This window comes from Rhinoderma darwinii, chromosome 4, assembly GCF_050947455.1.
Source record: "Rhinoderma darwinii isolate aRhiDar2 chromosome 4, aRhiDar2.hap1, whole genome shotgun sequence".
Taxonomy (NCBI): domain Eukaryota; kingdom Metazoa; phylum Chordata; class Amphibia; order Anura; family Rhinodermatidae; genus Rhinoderma; species Rhinoderma darwinii.
The window spans coordinates 200,501,763-200,517,381 of record NC_134690.1 but is presented as its reverse complement, the minus strand read 5'-3'; the positions used below and the strand labels follow the sequence as shown (position 1 = coordinate 200,517,381).

The 15,619-nt window shown below is 41.8% G+C and overlaps 1 protein-coding gene across 1 annotated transcript in view; it reads right to left on the bottom strand.

Moving 5' to 3' along the window:
- The window catches only part of LOC142759653 (dynein axonemal heavy chain 5-like), a 466,211-nt gene that overhangs the window by 392,126 nt on the left and 58,466 nt on the right, over window positions 1–15,619 (bottom strand). The window contains 3 exon segments of the mRNA XM_075862058.1: window positions 6,560–6,716; window positions 13,388–13,488; window positions 13,948–14,074. Coding sequence (XP_075718173.1) covers window positions 6,560–6,716; window positions 13,388–13,488; window positions 13,948–14,074 — 385 coding nt within the window.

Genomic DNA, 15,619 nt, shown 5'->3' with positions numbered 1-15,619 from the left:
TGAGGTCCGTAAGAGGCTTAGCGACGACCGAGAAGTTAGCAATAAATCTCCTGTAATAGTTAGCGAACCCCAAAAAACACTGTAGCGCTTTCAGGGAGGCAGGTTGGACCCATTCAGCCACAGCCTGAACCTTGGCAGGGTCCATGCGGAATTCATGAGGAGTGAGGATTTGACCTAAAAATGGTATCTCCTGTACCCCAAATACACATTTTTCGATTTTGGCAAACAGTTTGTTTTCTCGAAGGACCTGGAGCACTTTCCTGACATGCTCTATGTGGGAGGACCAGTCCCTGGAAAACACCAATATGTCATCAAGGTACACTACAAGAAATATCCCCAGGTAATTTCTCAAAATCTCATTTATGAAGTTCTGGAAGACCGCAGGGGCATTGCACAACCCAAAGGGCATGACGAGGTATTCGAAATGGCCTTCGGGCGTGTTAAACGCAGTCTTCCACTCATCCCCCTCTTTGATGCGAATAAGGTTATACGCCCCCCGTAGATCCAATTTAGAGAACCATTGGGCCCCCTGAACCTGATTAAAGAGATCAGGAATCAAAGGAAGGGGATACTGGTTCCTTACCGTGACCTTATTCAGGCCACGGTAGTCAATGCATGGCCTAAGACCCCCATCCTTCTTCCCTACGAAGAAGAAGCCAGCACCTACCGGAGAAGAAGAGGGACGAATGTAACCCTTGGCCAGGGATTCCTGGATATACTCCCTCATGGCTTCACGTTCGGGACAGGAAAGGTTAAATATTCTACCCTTAGGAAGCTTAGCTCCTGGTACCAATTCGATAGCGCAATCGTATTCTCTATGAGGCGGTAATACTTCGGAGGCCTCTTTAGAGAAAACATCAGCGAAGTCCTGAACAAACTCGGGTAGCGTATTCACCTCCTTAGGGGGAGAAATAGAATTAACAGAAAAACATGACGTACAACATTCATTACCCCATTTGGTTAGCTCCCCAGTATTCCAGTCAAACGTGGGATTATGCAACTGCAACCAGGGAAGACCTAGAACCAAATCGTACGATAATCCCTGCATCAATAGTACAGAGCACTGCTCCAAATGCATGGAGCCAACAAGGAGTTCAAAAACAGGGGTATGCTGTGTAAAATAACCATTAGCAAGAGGAGTGGAGTCGATACCCACTACCGGAACAGGTTTAGGCAAATCAATCAGAGGCATAGCAAGAGACATAGCAAATTCCACAGACATGATATTAGTAGAGGACCCTGAATCCACGAAGGCACTGCCGGTAGCAGACCTACCACCAAACGAGACCTGAAAGGGAAGCAATATCTTAGTACGTTTCATATTTACGGGAAATACCTGTGCGCCCAAGTGACCTCCCCGATGATCACTTAGACGCGGGAGCTCTCTGGCAGCATTCTTACGCTTGGGACAGTTGTTTACTTGATGCTTGACATCCCCACAGTAGAAGCAGAGACCATTCTTCCTGCGGAATTCTCTACGTTGTTGAGGGGACACGGAGGCCCCGAGTTGCATAGGTATTTCTGAGTCTTTAGGGGACAAACGAAGCAACGGGACTTCGGGAGGCATCATGGGGGAGTCGGAGGAAAAAACACATAAACGTTCACGTTGTCGTTCCCTGAGACGTCGGTCAAGTCGTACCACTAAAGCCATAACCTGGTCTAGGGAGTCAGAAGAGGGATAGCTAACTAGCAGGTCTTTCAGGGCATTCGACAGACCCAACCTAAACTGGCACCTTAAGGCAGGGTCATTCCACCGAGAAGCTACGCACCACTTCCGAAAGTCAGAGCAATACTCCTCAACAGGTCTCTTACCCTGACGTAAGGTCACCAGCTGACTCTCGGCAAAGGCAGTTCTGTCAGTCTCGTCATAAATAAGTCCGAGGGCAGAAAAGAAACAATCAACGGAGGAAAGTTCAGGGGCGCCAGGAGCCAAGGAGAAGGCCCACTCTTGGGGCCCTTCCTGGAGCCGGGACATAATTATACCCACCCGCTGGCTCTCAGAACCTGAGGAGTGAGGCTTTAAGCGAAAGTAAAGCTTACAACTCTCCCGAAAGGAGAGAAAAGCCCTCCGGTCACCTGAGAACCGGTCGGGCAACTTGAGGTGGGGTTCAAGGGGTGCGGTGAGGGGAACTACCAAGGTAGCATCAGGCTGGTTGACCCTCTGAGCCAGGGCCTGGACCTGTAGGGAGAGACCCTGCATTTGCTGAGCCAGGGTTTCACGGGGTTCCATAATGGTGTCAGGGACCAGGGTAGACTAGGTATAGGGCTTGTGAATTTGTAATAGTGGGGGGGGGGTAGGGAAACGGACAAGTGAGCCCTAATCTACCCGCCACTCTGTCCCTGCCTACTTGCAACGACCCGCCCTAGACGACGGGGTACAACTGGGCGGCGGTCCCTGCGCTCAGTAAGTGCATGACAAACACGACAAACAAACAAGGGAACACAAGCAAGGGAAATGGGCAGTTGCTCGCGGAAACACCGTGAGCAACAGAGTAGTGAACGAGCCGAGTCAAGCCAGGAGAGTGCGAGGTACAAAGCGAAAAGCAGAAGAGTAGTCGGTAAGCCAGGGTCTGTATGGAGCAGGATCAAAAAGTAGCAGGAGCTGTAGCTGGGCCAGGAAACCTCAAGGAAAGAATTCACAAGCACAGATGGACAGGAAGAGCAGGCTTAAATAGACCGAGGGCGGGAGCTAGCTGAGTCTGGCCAGGTTGCGATAGGCTCTCCCACTCCTAAGCCTGCCAGCCTGAGTGGAGGAAGCTGGTGTCTGTCTCAGGGATGTACACTCAGGTGTTGACTGATTAATTCTGGGAGTTAACCCTGAAGCAGTGCCTGGCAGATCCTTTACAATCTAGCTATTCATCATAATTGTTGCTTGAATCACTGAGTAAACAGAGACTCAACACAAGCTCTTCTAGTGGAAACGTAAAGCAGTCACACTGGATTTTTGCTACGTTATAGTCCAATGTAGAAAATAACAAATCAAGTTCAAAAGGGGATGTCTTTTTAAGTGACAGAACTGGTTTACAGGTTTAAGTCCTAATGCTGGAAGAGAGAAGGACTATTATATCATGACTAGTTATAAAACTAATTTTGTGAGCCATGCAAAAGTTGTTAATAAAAATAGTTGTTAATTAATAAAACTTGCCCTCTATACAAGTATATGTTAAATACCTAATATCGAAAAAAAGCTAAAGAAATCCGCACCATTATGAACATAATGGAGCTTATATACGCTTTCTATGATAATTGATTTTGTAAATAAATATTATAAAGCCTTAGTGACAATCGGATACAATGTAACAATTAAGAAGAAACATTTGATAAGATCGTTTAATGTACACTAAGACTGTTAAAACTATTTTATAACATCTTACTTCTTTACTGAGATATGATTGCGTGAAGTTATAGGCCCAAACCCTAAGGCCCCATGCAAACGACCGGAATTTTTATCCGAAATTACGGAATCCGTAATTACAGCTGAAAATGTGGACCCATTCATTTTTTATTGGCCAATGACACCTTTTCGTATATTTACGGATGTGTGTCCAGGCCGTAGAAATAATTAGCAAATGATATAACATATCCTTTTCTTGTTTGCAATTGCGGCACGGACTCGCCCATAGAATTCTATGGGCGCTTCCGCAATTGCAGACGGCTACGGATGTTTATCTATAGCCGTCGGATCCGTATTTGCGGATAGTAAAAACCATTACGGTCGTGTGCATGCTGTACTACAGGAAGTGTGATGACAACATTTCCTGCTTTTATATCTGTTAGGTGCAGTGGATTCCTTGTGTAAAAACAAACAATCAAATATATTGATGCCACCCCACATATATACACATAATTGCAACTATTCAAGTCAGTTAGGGTGTGAATTGGCACATGAATGATGAATTTGAAACCACATATTGACTTTATGACAAAACTACACCTGTCAGAAATCAGAAGTAGACATGTTGGTAACAGAATCTCAATGCAGTTTTAGGCTTTTGCGCCTGTAAAAGAGATTATATGTATGCATAGATGTTAAAATCTGATTTTTGTACTCACCATAAAATCCTTTTTTTGTTGAATTCATTGAGAGAGACTGCACCATAGGTATAGGCCTTTGCCACTACGAGGCTGATACTAGGTTGGAAAGCGTTTGCTCCACCCAGGCAGGCCATACCCTTCCCACTGACATAAATCAGTTTGTCCAGAAGCAGTAGGAGAAGACAAAAAACAAATAAGGCTTCGTTCACATATCAGTTCGGGCTCTATTCTGACGTTCCGTCGGACTACGCTATTGATTTTGTCAAAACGACGGAGCCCTTGCACAACTGAAACAAACGGAAACCTTTGGCACCGTAACCGTCCCCATTGAAATCACTGGTAATGGAAATGGTAACCTATGGTTTCCGTTTGTGTCAGTCAGGCCTCTATTCTGCCGGAAACCTCAGACGGAACATCAGAATAGAGCCCGAACGGATATGTGAATGAAGCCTAACATGTCCATGGTCCAGGGAGAAAAAAACAAAAAAACAACCAAAAGGTCCGGGGCCTAGAAAACAAAAGAGAGTGGAATCTGTGTCCCCCCCAATGAATTCAACAAGAAATTAATTTTACAGTCCCATTTTCTCATTAATATTATTGGGGGACATAGCACCACGGAATGTCCTAAAGCTGTCCCAGACTGTGGGAAAAGACAAGTTAAAAGGAAAACAGCCACGCGACCCAAATAATGCACAGCTGCCTGCAGCACCTTGCAACCCAGACTTGCATCACAGGAGGCCAAAATTGGATCTGGTAGATCCTTGTGAAGGTGTGCACCGAAGCCTAGGTCACAGTCCTGCAAACCTGAGCTACTGATACTTGGTGTCTAACTGCTCAGGAGGCACCAACAGCCCTTGTAGAATGAACAGGGAAAGAACTTTACCCTAAGACCGTTAGTCTTTCTAAATCACAGACCGGATCCAACGAGCAATGGTGGCCTTGGATGCCACCAACCCACGGTCCTTCAGGAAGAACAAAAAAGAAAGTCGGAGCCCTGAAACGACTCCGTCGCAGCCAGATAGATGCAAACTGCTCTTACCACATCGAGACAGTTCAGAGCCTGCTCCCTCGGATAAGAAGAGGAGGAACAAAAGGAAGGATAGACTACCTTTTCATTGATGAGAAAGGCAGAGACCACTTTTAGCAGAAAAGATGGGACAGGATGGAACACCACTTTATTCTGTTGTAAAGACATACAGTAGCATATGTCGCCCATATTAACCCCTTAGTGACCAGCCCATTTTAGGCCTTAATGACTAAGCTATTTTATTCGTTTTTCTATAGTCGCATTCAAAGAGCTATAACGTTTTTATTTTTTCGTCTACATAGCTGTACGAGGACTTGTTTTTTGTGGGATTAGTTGTGCTTTTTAATGGCACCATTTTTGGGTACATATAATTTTTATATTAACTTTTATTAACCTTTTTGGGGGGGATTATAAAAAAAACCTGAAATTCCGCCATTGTTCTATGCGTTTTTAAATTGACGCCGTTCACTATGCGACGTAAATAACATGTTACCTTTATTCTATGGGTCGGTACGATTACGGCGATACCACATATGTAGAGGTTTTTTTATGTTTTACGACTTTTGCACAATAAAAACACTTTTTAACTAAAATTATTTGTTTTTGCATCGTCGCTTTCCAAGAGCCGTAATTTTTTTATTTTTCCATCAATGTAGTGATTTTTTGGGCTTGTTTTCTGCCCGATCGCGGGCGTTGGAGCAGGAGCCCAGCTGTCATCAGACAGCAGAACCCCGGCTCCTGCCTGCACGGGAGACCCGTGCAGGACTTAGACTAGGCTGACGTGAAAAGGCGTCAGCCTAGCCTAAAGCCCATTAGTGAATCACGTAAAAAGGCGTATTAGTGGTCACTAAGGGGTTAAGAAAGCGTATACCGTCTGGTAAATGTTTTTTTTTTACTGAATGCCTCTGTATAGAACAGCGTATTTCATGAAGTAAAAAAAAAAGGTATTCTGACGTATATCTCCTTGACGTACAGTGTGACAAAAGGACACTTTTTTTGCACACGTTGGGTCAATGGGTCTGTATGGATAGGTGGTCAATGTTCACTGCCAACAATCACCAGCCTTTGGCTAATTCACAAATATTTTACAGCTGTCATTTTACTTATTGAAGAAGTTTTAAAATCTCATCACTGATTTTCCAGTTAAAAATAATAGTTCCCCCCTAGGTGGTTACAATAGGTGCTGTCAAGTGGTGCACAAACCTAATCACACAGTATAAGGGCTCATGCACATGGCTGTGCAGCCTCAGTACACTGCTGTATAGGCTCCATGCACTGAGCTGTGTCATGTTCATGGGCCCTAAGGTTACGAGTACATGGCTAGCAACCACAAGAATTGACAATCACAGCTGCACATTCATTAGTGTGTTGGCCTAAACTATTTTTTTAAACTGGTATTGGGAAATCCTATGCTAATCAGAATGAAAATCTATGTGGTGTGGTTTTGAAGGGGTTAAAATACAGGGTGATTCATTGTTGAAATCTGCTCATACATACCTAACATGTGTTTCTCTTCATTTGAAAGCACAATTTCTCTATCTTCTTCCTCATTTGGTAAGAGTTGATCATTTTTCAAATCAGATGCTGCTTTGGTAGAACTATCCTCACATTTCACAGATAGGACATATAGCATGGAGGAGTCTTCCACAAACATCTGGAAGAAGACAGCACATATGAGATTTAGTGCCAGTAAATTAATAATATACAGACCTGCCTGCAAATAATGCTTTGTGATCTGCTTTATATGTCAAACATGTTTAGTAAACTATTGTGACTATTGGACTGCATTTTTTTTATTAAGGCTATACAAATTAAATAGAAAGCATAAAATTGAATCTGGTAGAAACAGGGCACATAGTGAAAAACTTGTTATTCGCATCTGAGAGAATCATTGTGACGCAATCGAGGGACATACCTTTTATGGACAGACAGCCTTGGGTCCATTGAAGGACCCCAGGGCTGTCTGACTATATTTCCCGTTGTTAGGGAATAGTGCCTTTGAACTATGAGTACTGGCTTATGTACTAGCATAAAAATATATATGCTAATACATTATAGTTAAAAAATTAATCTCAAAATTTAAAATCCACCTTTGGGATTAAAATAAAAAAGTAAAATGAATTTTAAAAAAAAAGTTAAATTAAAAAAAAAAAATTAGCAAAAGAGTACACACAAATACACATTTTTTTCAATAAATGAACTTTATTAAATATAAATCTCAAAATATAAAATAATTGTAATGTCCGTGGCTGCGGGCTGTCAGCTCCAACCTCCCCCTGACAGCCGCAGCCACGAGTCGGCAAGCGCTGACCCGAGCCTCCTCCTCATGGCCTCCTAGTGTGTTTCGTGTTCCAGTCCCTTTTCCAGTCCCTGTCCCTGTACCTATGTGTGTTTCCAGTTCCTGTTCCTAGCAATCCATACATTCCTGGTCTAGCACTGAGCTGTGCCAAAGTCGTGCCGTGCTGCATCCACGTCTGACCTGCTTCACCTCGCATGACGTCCGCTTGCTACCTAGTCCCAGCCAAGCCTGCCCTGCTGCTGTCTGAGCTGCCACAGATACCTATAGAACTATAGACATTCACCTGCTCCCTGTTGGCCAGCTGCCTTACCGCCAAGGCGGTACGGCTCAGTGGGTCCACAGACCCTTCGTGACAATAATATACACATATTTGGTATTCTCAAGACCGTAACAACCTGCACAATAAATTTATAGCATCATTTATGATGATTGGTTGTTTGCTGTAAAAAAAATTAATATAAACTGTAGAAGAACTGCTTTTTTCCTGCATTTTTTGCTCAAACAATCATCACCAAAATACCAAAAAACAGCACTTACAGTACAACTTGTCCCACAAAACCAAAGCCCCATACAGCTATGTCAAACAAAAAATAAAAAAGTTAGAACCTCGGGGATGCAAAGAGAAAAAAAATCCTTACATATTGTCCTGGTCCTCAATCCTGAAATTGGCTTGGTACATTTTGAACATTACTGCACTTATTAGATGTATTCTAAGAAAGAAAGACATGACCTGGGAATCAAAGGGGTAACAGCAAAACAATAAATGACCACCTTTTAGCAAAGGTCACTCAATGCTGTTAGTGTAAAAAGACTTTGCAATATAAAAAGTTGCCACTATAATAACATAAAATATTATAAAATGTGTCCAGTGGGATTTTTTTATGTGTTGATGTACTGTATAGTACAGGTGCCTTAAGGGACTTTAATAACAAAGACAAGAAAAGTTATGTCTCAGCTCCAAACAGAATAGACACAACTAGCTAATGGATTTCCTGATTATTTATTCTAAGGCTTGATGTACATTAACATGTACCAAATACACTGCAATCGATGCAACATTACTAGATGCTGTCAGTTCCGATGTAAGTCCTTATTCTCTTATTAAAGCTGGGAAAAATGCTACAGTTTTTCAAAAACTGCAGCAGAAAACGTGACTGAACTGCAATGTGTAAATAAGGCCTAAAGTGTGTGGCAAAGTATTTCAAGGGATTGTCCGGTTTCAGCAAATGACTGTTATTTTTATGTATAATTAGAAGTTATTAGATTTCTCAATATACTTTCTGTAATAATTCCTCATGTTTTTTTTTTAAAGATCTCTGCTTATTGTTATTCAGTAGGAACATTCATTGTTTACTTTCAGTGGATACAATTCTGTCCTGGTCATGTGATGGACACACAGGTGCTGGGATCAATAGACGACACAGCTCTGTAACTGTAACAAGCCGTGAACCTGTGTGTCCATCGCATGACCAGGACAGAATTGTATCCACTGAAAGTAAACAATGAATGTTCCTACTGAATAACAATAAGCAGAGATCTTTAAAAAAAAACGTGAGGAATTATTACAGAAAGTATATTGAGAAATCTAATAACTTCTAATTATACATAAAAATAACAGCAATTTGCTGAAACCGGACACACACTTTAATAAAAAGAAAGGACAAAATAGTTTTCCCGTCCAAACAGAGAAAGATGGCAAACAGGACCTCACACTGGATCATGGATTAAAAGGTAAGGCTACATTCACACGATGGCCATTAAAAACTGATCAACTGTCAGTTTTTCATGGCCGTTTTGCATCAGTGTGTCTCTAAATTTTCATCCATTTCCAGTCCGTCTATCCGTTTTTAATGGCCATTTGTCATACGTTTTTCATGGCCGTTAAAAAAAAGGATGGATTTCATTCGTCAGGGTTTTTTTTTGTCCCAACCCCCTGAAAACACCACAGTGCCCACATAGAGAGTGCTGCAATGTCCCTGTAGATAGTGCCACAGTGCCCACTGTAGATAATGCCACATAGGGCCACAGTGCCCACCGTAGATAGTGCCACAGTACCTACTTATAAAGTGCCAGTGCCCACATAGTGGAACAGTGCCCACTATAGATAGTGCCACAGTGCCCACATATAAAGAGACATAGTGCCCACATATAAAGTGCCAGTGCCCACATAGTGCCACTGTGCCCTTAGTATATAGTGTCCATGTAGATATCGCCACACCCTCCATATAGTACGCTACCTTGTAGATAGCACCCCCTTGTAGATAGCACCCCCCTTGTAGAGACCACCCTCTCCCTTGTAGATAGCACCACTGTAGCTGACTGTAGGGGATTCCATCCGTAGAAGAAGTTGGAAATACCGGCGAAACGTGCATCGGGCATTCCAGTTTTAAACAAACAACATCAGCTATCAGCCCTAGCTCAAATATAACTGGTAGTCTTTCCCTATAAGGCCTGGTTCAGACGAACGCTGCGCATCTCGGATGTGAAAAACTGTTGTTTTTCACGTCCGAGGTGCATTTGTGATCAGCGCTGCGGGATGCGATGTCATGCATCCCCCATAGTTGAGAGTCTATGAAGGGATGCGTGATGCATGAAAAGGTAGGACATGTCCTGTTTTCCCACGGACCCTTCACACGGTCCATTGAAACAACAGCTTTGTGAAAGGCCAAATTGAATAACATTGGTCTGTGGGACGGCCGCTGTTTCAACGGCCATCCCACAGACGTTTAACACATTTGTGTGAATTAGGCCTTACAGTTGCGACCCGGCTCTCACACGAGCCGCCTGGCCGTCCCCGTTCTGCTCGCGAGCAGACTCACTGGAGGGCAGGGCAGCAGCACTCTGTGCTTCCCACAGCCCCAACCATCCTGCTTTTCCCACCGCTGTCACGCTCCCCCCGTTCAGCACATGAGTGGAAGAAGAACAGCGCTGGTTATCAGTGGTCTCTAAGTGCTCTGGTATACAACCAGAGCGCTATTGGCAGTACACATTACAGGAAGGTCGGGCCACTTACAGAACTACCCCTTAATTTGCCCTGTCTCATTTCACATAGTCAGGGGAAATCAGAGCATCAGTTTCATATTGTTGATGCCAGGTTCATTCATGGGCAATATTAATAGATGACTACAGTACAGCAAAGTTGGACATATATCAGTAATTAGGGTACATTGTTTCCCTCCAATGCAGAACAATAGGTGTCTCTGCAATAATTTAATATATGCTGACTGTTGATTTTTTTAACCAATATAAAAAATATAAAACTAATAAAGAATTCATTTTATTTACTATTGTTATACCTCCACACACTTTTCCACTTTTCCTGTTCCTTACAATTTACTGTCTACTTACTGGTGGTGTACACCCTGTGTGGCTCCTCATTATCATATTGAAAAATTTTGAGGCCATTCTCTCTATAATATTACACCAATAGTAAAGCCCCTGACGTCTCTGTCCATATATGGACAGTGACATCAGGGGTGATATCTACAAGACTAGAGTCCCCGGAAAGAGATCTTGCGATGCTCTGGCCGGGGATGCCATTGTTGAAAGCCCTTCACCGTCCTTATATGAACAGTAATGTCAAGGGCTTCCCCGGGCTCAGTGCTCAAAGTAGTGCTGTGTGCGGGGAGTCCTCGGCCAGGATTAGTTTTTACTGGGCGTTACAAGGATTTGTTCCTGAAAAACAGCCTATTTTTTGATGGCCAATATTCACGGGCTGTTAAAAAAAATGCAATGTGCATACACCTATAGAACTTCATTGATCTGAAAACAGTCGTGTGACGGCCGTTAAAAAAACGTCCGTCGCACAGCCATTTTTTACTGTCGTGTGAATGTAGCCTAAGTATGTTTTTTTATTTTGAATTTGGTGATTTTGGATGGGACCAGAGGAGGTACTAGCAGCTTCTTTCTAATACTGTTATACTTTCTATACCTTTGTGTACAGACCATAGGATTACACTGTGGTAAACTTCTCACTTTGGTACAAATTATCAACTGAAGCAAGCAAAAAATAGCTGCCTGGTGTCTTTATTCTTATCTTAATTTGTTCTTATTTCCGTTAATAATGTGAAATATACTGCTGCATATTTTAATGCCACTTGACACAGATACATAGTGGACTTGTACTCATAATATGCTGCCCTTAAAGGGTACCTGTCACGTTGAAATTGCAGTGCAATCGGCAGTAGGTGAGCAGGTTGATGTATATTTTTGTAGAAAGACTCAGTAAAACTTGTAATTTATTAATTTAAACCTCTGCTAATTCTTGGTTTAGCCAAGAGTGCGGTCCTACACAGTGATTGACAGCCTTTCTTGTGAATATAGAGATACCCGTCTGTCTATCACTGTGTAGGACCACCCACTGTACTCCTAAGCCCAGAATGTGCAAAGGTGTAAATTAATAAATTACAAGTAATAAATTACAAGTTTTACGGAATCTTTTTCTGCAAAAATATATATCAGTCTGCGATTGGTCTGCATTTTCAACGTAACAGTTTCCAACTAGTGCAGCATATTATAACTATTATAAGTGACTGATTTGCTTTAACGCCTTAGTGACCACCAGTACACCTTTTCACGGCGGTCACAAAGGGGCCTTAGCCTAGGCCGTCGCCTTTTCACGGCGGCCAGTCTAGGTCCTGCATGGGTGTCCCGTGCAGGCTAGTGCGGGTGCTCGGCTGTCTGATGACAGCCGGGCTCCTGCTCCAATGGCCGCAACACAAGTTTACTTCGATCGCGGCCGTTTAAACATTTAAATGCAGCGGTCAATAGCGACCGCGGCATTTAAATCATTTACAGAGGGAGGGAGATCCCTCTCTCACCCATCGGCAGGCCGCAAAAGTAATCGCGGGCCTCCAATGGAGTGCCATGGCAGCTGGGGGCCTGATAAAGGCCCCCAGGTCTGCCCTGGGCATATGCCTATTAGTATGTGCTGGAGGCACATCCTAATAGATTGCCTGTCAGTTTTACACTGACAGGCAATAATGCTTTGGTATAGTAAATATACCAAAGCATTAAAGCAGCGATCAAAAGATCGCATAGTAAAGTCCGCTAGTGGGACTAAAAGAATTAGAAATCAATGTGAAATACAAATTATTCATAAAAATTACAGTAAAAAAAAACACACAAGGTAAACACCGTAATAAAAAGACGCCCCAAAAAATGGCGAAATTACAATTTTTTTCCATTGCCCCTAATAAATGTTAATCAATAAGTACAATGTACCCCAAAACAGTACCAATCAAAACTACGTCTCGTCCCGCAAACAACAGGCCCACATATCACTACATTGACGGAAACATAAAAAAATTACGGCTCTTGGAAAGTGACGATGCAAAAACAAATAATTTTAGTTCAAAAGCTTTTGTTGTGCAAAAGTAGTAAAACATAAAAAAAACTATATATATGTGGTATCGCTGTAATCGTACCGACCCAGAAAATAAAGGTAACGTATTATTTACGCCGCACAATGAACGGCGTGCATTTAAAATGCATAGAACAATGGCGGAATTTCAGGGGGTTTTTCTATTCCCCCCAAAAAAAGTTAATAAAAAACAGATATGTACCCCAAAATGGTGCCATTAAAAAAATACAACTAATCCCGCAAAAAACATGTCCTCATACAGCTATGTCGACGGAAAAATAAAAATGTTATAGCTCTTTGAATGCGACTATAGAAAAAAACGAAAGAAAAAAACTTGGTCATTAGGGCCTAAAATAAGCTGGTCACTAAGGGGTTAAAAATAAATGTAAAAGTATAAAGGTTGCATAAAAATTGGAATTATGCAAGATCAATAAGATTGTTAAATAAATAACTAACCTTGCCATCAATGCAAAAAAAATATTTAAATATACACATTATATAAGTAAGGCTATTGATTAGAAGCATCATGTGATACATTCAGTCAACCTGAAATTGGAACTCATTGAAAGACTGACAGTAATGTCTCTGCTAGAAGCAATTAGCATTTCTAGTAACCATTACAGACAGAATATTTCATTAGAATTTCCGGTGTTTTTTTTTTTACCTGAGGTTCATCCTCCTCAATAAGAGTCTGCAATTTTCCTGGTGTACTTGAAATTTGTCTCATAATTTGAGGCTGGTAAGAGGAAGGTTCCGACTGGGTATCTACAGATAAAAGTAAAAAACTGAATGCAGAAAATCAGGACTAAATCCATCAAAGGAAAGTTGTAATGGCCACACTACACAATAGCTTATTGACACAATCAAATACTACACACATCAATAAACTTTATGGGTTATCGCAACGTGTACTAATTTCAATGTATTTTTCATTTCTCCAGTGTCTTATGTTTACAAAGTTCTTAGATACAAAGAAAAAAGGTGTATTCCCATCTTGAATATTTATGGCATAAACTAAGTTAGGAGATGGCCGGGGAACGAAGACAGCTTAGCTCGCTGTGCTATGCTGTTTCCATAACTCCTACAGAAGTGAATGGGAGCTCAGGAAAGAGCGTAGCACAGCGAGCTGAGCTGTTTACGTAGCTCCCGAGTTGCAAATGTTTATAGGGAATTGCTAAATAAGTCTTAGAAAATAAATATTCATATATATTCAAATATTCAGACCTGGTCCTTTTGGATCTTCTTGCATAGCAATATCAAACACACTTCCTGATTCGACATCTTCATCTTCTATAAGATCTTCCTGGGCAGGTTTTCTCAGGTCTTCTGTCAGCTTAGACAATATTTTGTACTTTAAAGATAAAATATATTTAAATCAATCACAAAAAGGTTGACTGATTTACCCAATCCATTCCAATGCACTCTATTAGGCATGTTGAGCTAGGAGTGGAAAAAAAATATTACTAAACTCATCCCCTTCGTTACAATGTGGTAATCGGAGAGCACCAGTTCAACACACCTGTTTTGTCCCATACCCCTGATGATGCCAATGCTTTTGTGAAACGTGTCAAGGAACCTTTATTTTAATTCAAATGCCTTATGTAAATTTTCTATTTAGAGTCTTCTTTGAGTGAGTAAGACACCAACTGCAGCACTGCTTTCTCTTACAAAACTGAGACAGAAAGCCAGCATAATACCGGGGTTCCTTGAGCCAATCAGAGGAAAATATCCTTCATCCTCCATCTGTGCAGAAGATGTGCACATCCACTCTTGTAGCGGTTTTCTAGGATTTAAACACTGAGAAAATTCTCAGGCGGGGGTCCAACCCTCAGGGATCAGCAAAATAAAGAGGCCACAGCAACACAGTGAGCGCCGCTTCACTTTATTATTTACACAAGCACAGCAGATCATCCTTTGCAAAAGTAACTGCCAATTCCATGCATAGCCACATTCATAAGGGGCTATGTATTCGGTTTGGTGATAATCGTGGCAAAAAAACTCCACAAAATTGGCACATGTGAGTACACCATTACCAAAAGCTTGTAATAGGCTAAGATATTTATCACATGAAGATGGTTAGCCGAAATTTAGGCAAATACTTGTCAAACTAATACCTATAAGAGAATACTGTTCAGAGGATGCACTAGTTATTATAATATGTCAGTTTGCAATAATAACATACATACATTGTAACAATATTAGTGTCGCACTAAATCTACATTATTTTGTGTTATATACACTTTTTAGGTGTCTTTGGATACTCTATTGGCCACAGATGTAAATAGCGGACAGCAGCAGTTTTAGGCTATGTTCACACAGAGTTTTTTTTACTAGTTTTTTTACGCGGAAACCGCGCCGTAAAACTCGGCAAAAACGGCCCGAAAATGTCTCCCATTGATTTCAATGGGAGGCGGAGGTGTCTTTTTCCTGCGAGTGGTAAAACCGTCTCGCGGGAGAAAGAAGGGACATGCCCTATCTTCGGGAGTTTACGCCTCTGACCTCCCATTGACTTCAATGGGAGACAGAGAAAGCGTATTTCGCTGCGTTTTATGCCCGCGGTGCTCAATGGCCACGGGCGAAAAACGCCACAAAAAACGCAGTGAAGATCGGCGTGCAGGGAGAGGAAAATCTGCCTCAAACTTCCAAACGGAATTTTGAGGCAGAAATTCCACCTGCAAAAAACTCCATGTGAACATAGCCTAATACTGTGTTATATTATAGGATAAAAACAAACTGAGAGAGGATCATTTGGGGCTCTAAAAATTGGTGTGCACTATGCTCAATTCCTATTTTACTATGATGTAGATAAAGGTTTTATTTAAGTATTAGGAAGAAATGTATTTAAGACATCAAAAGGAACTTTCCAACACCTAACAATATAACTAGAGATTGGCCA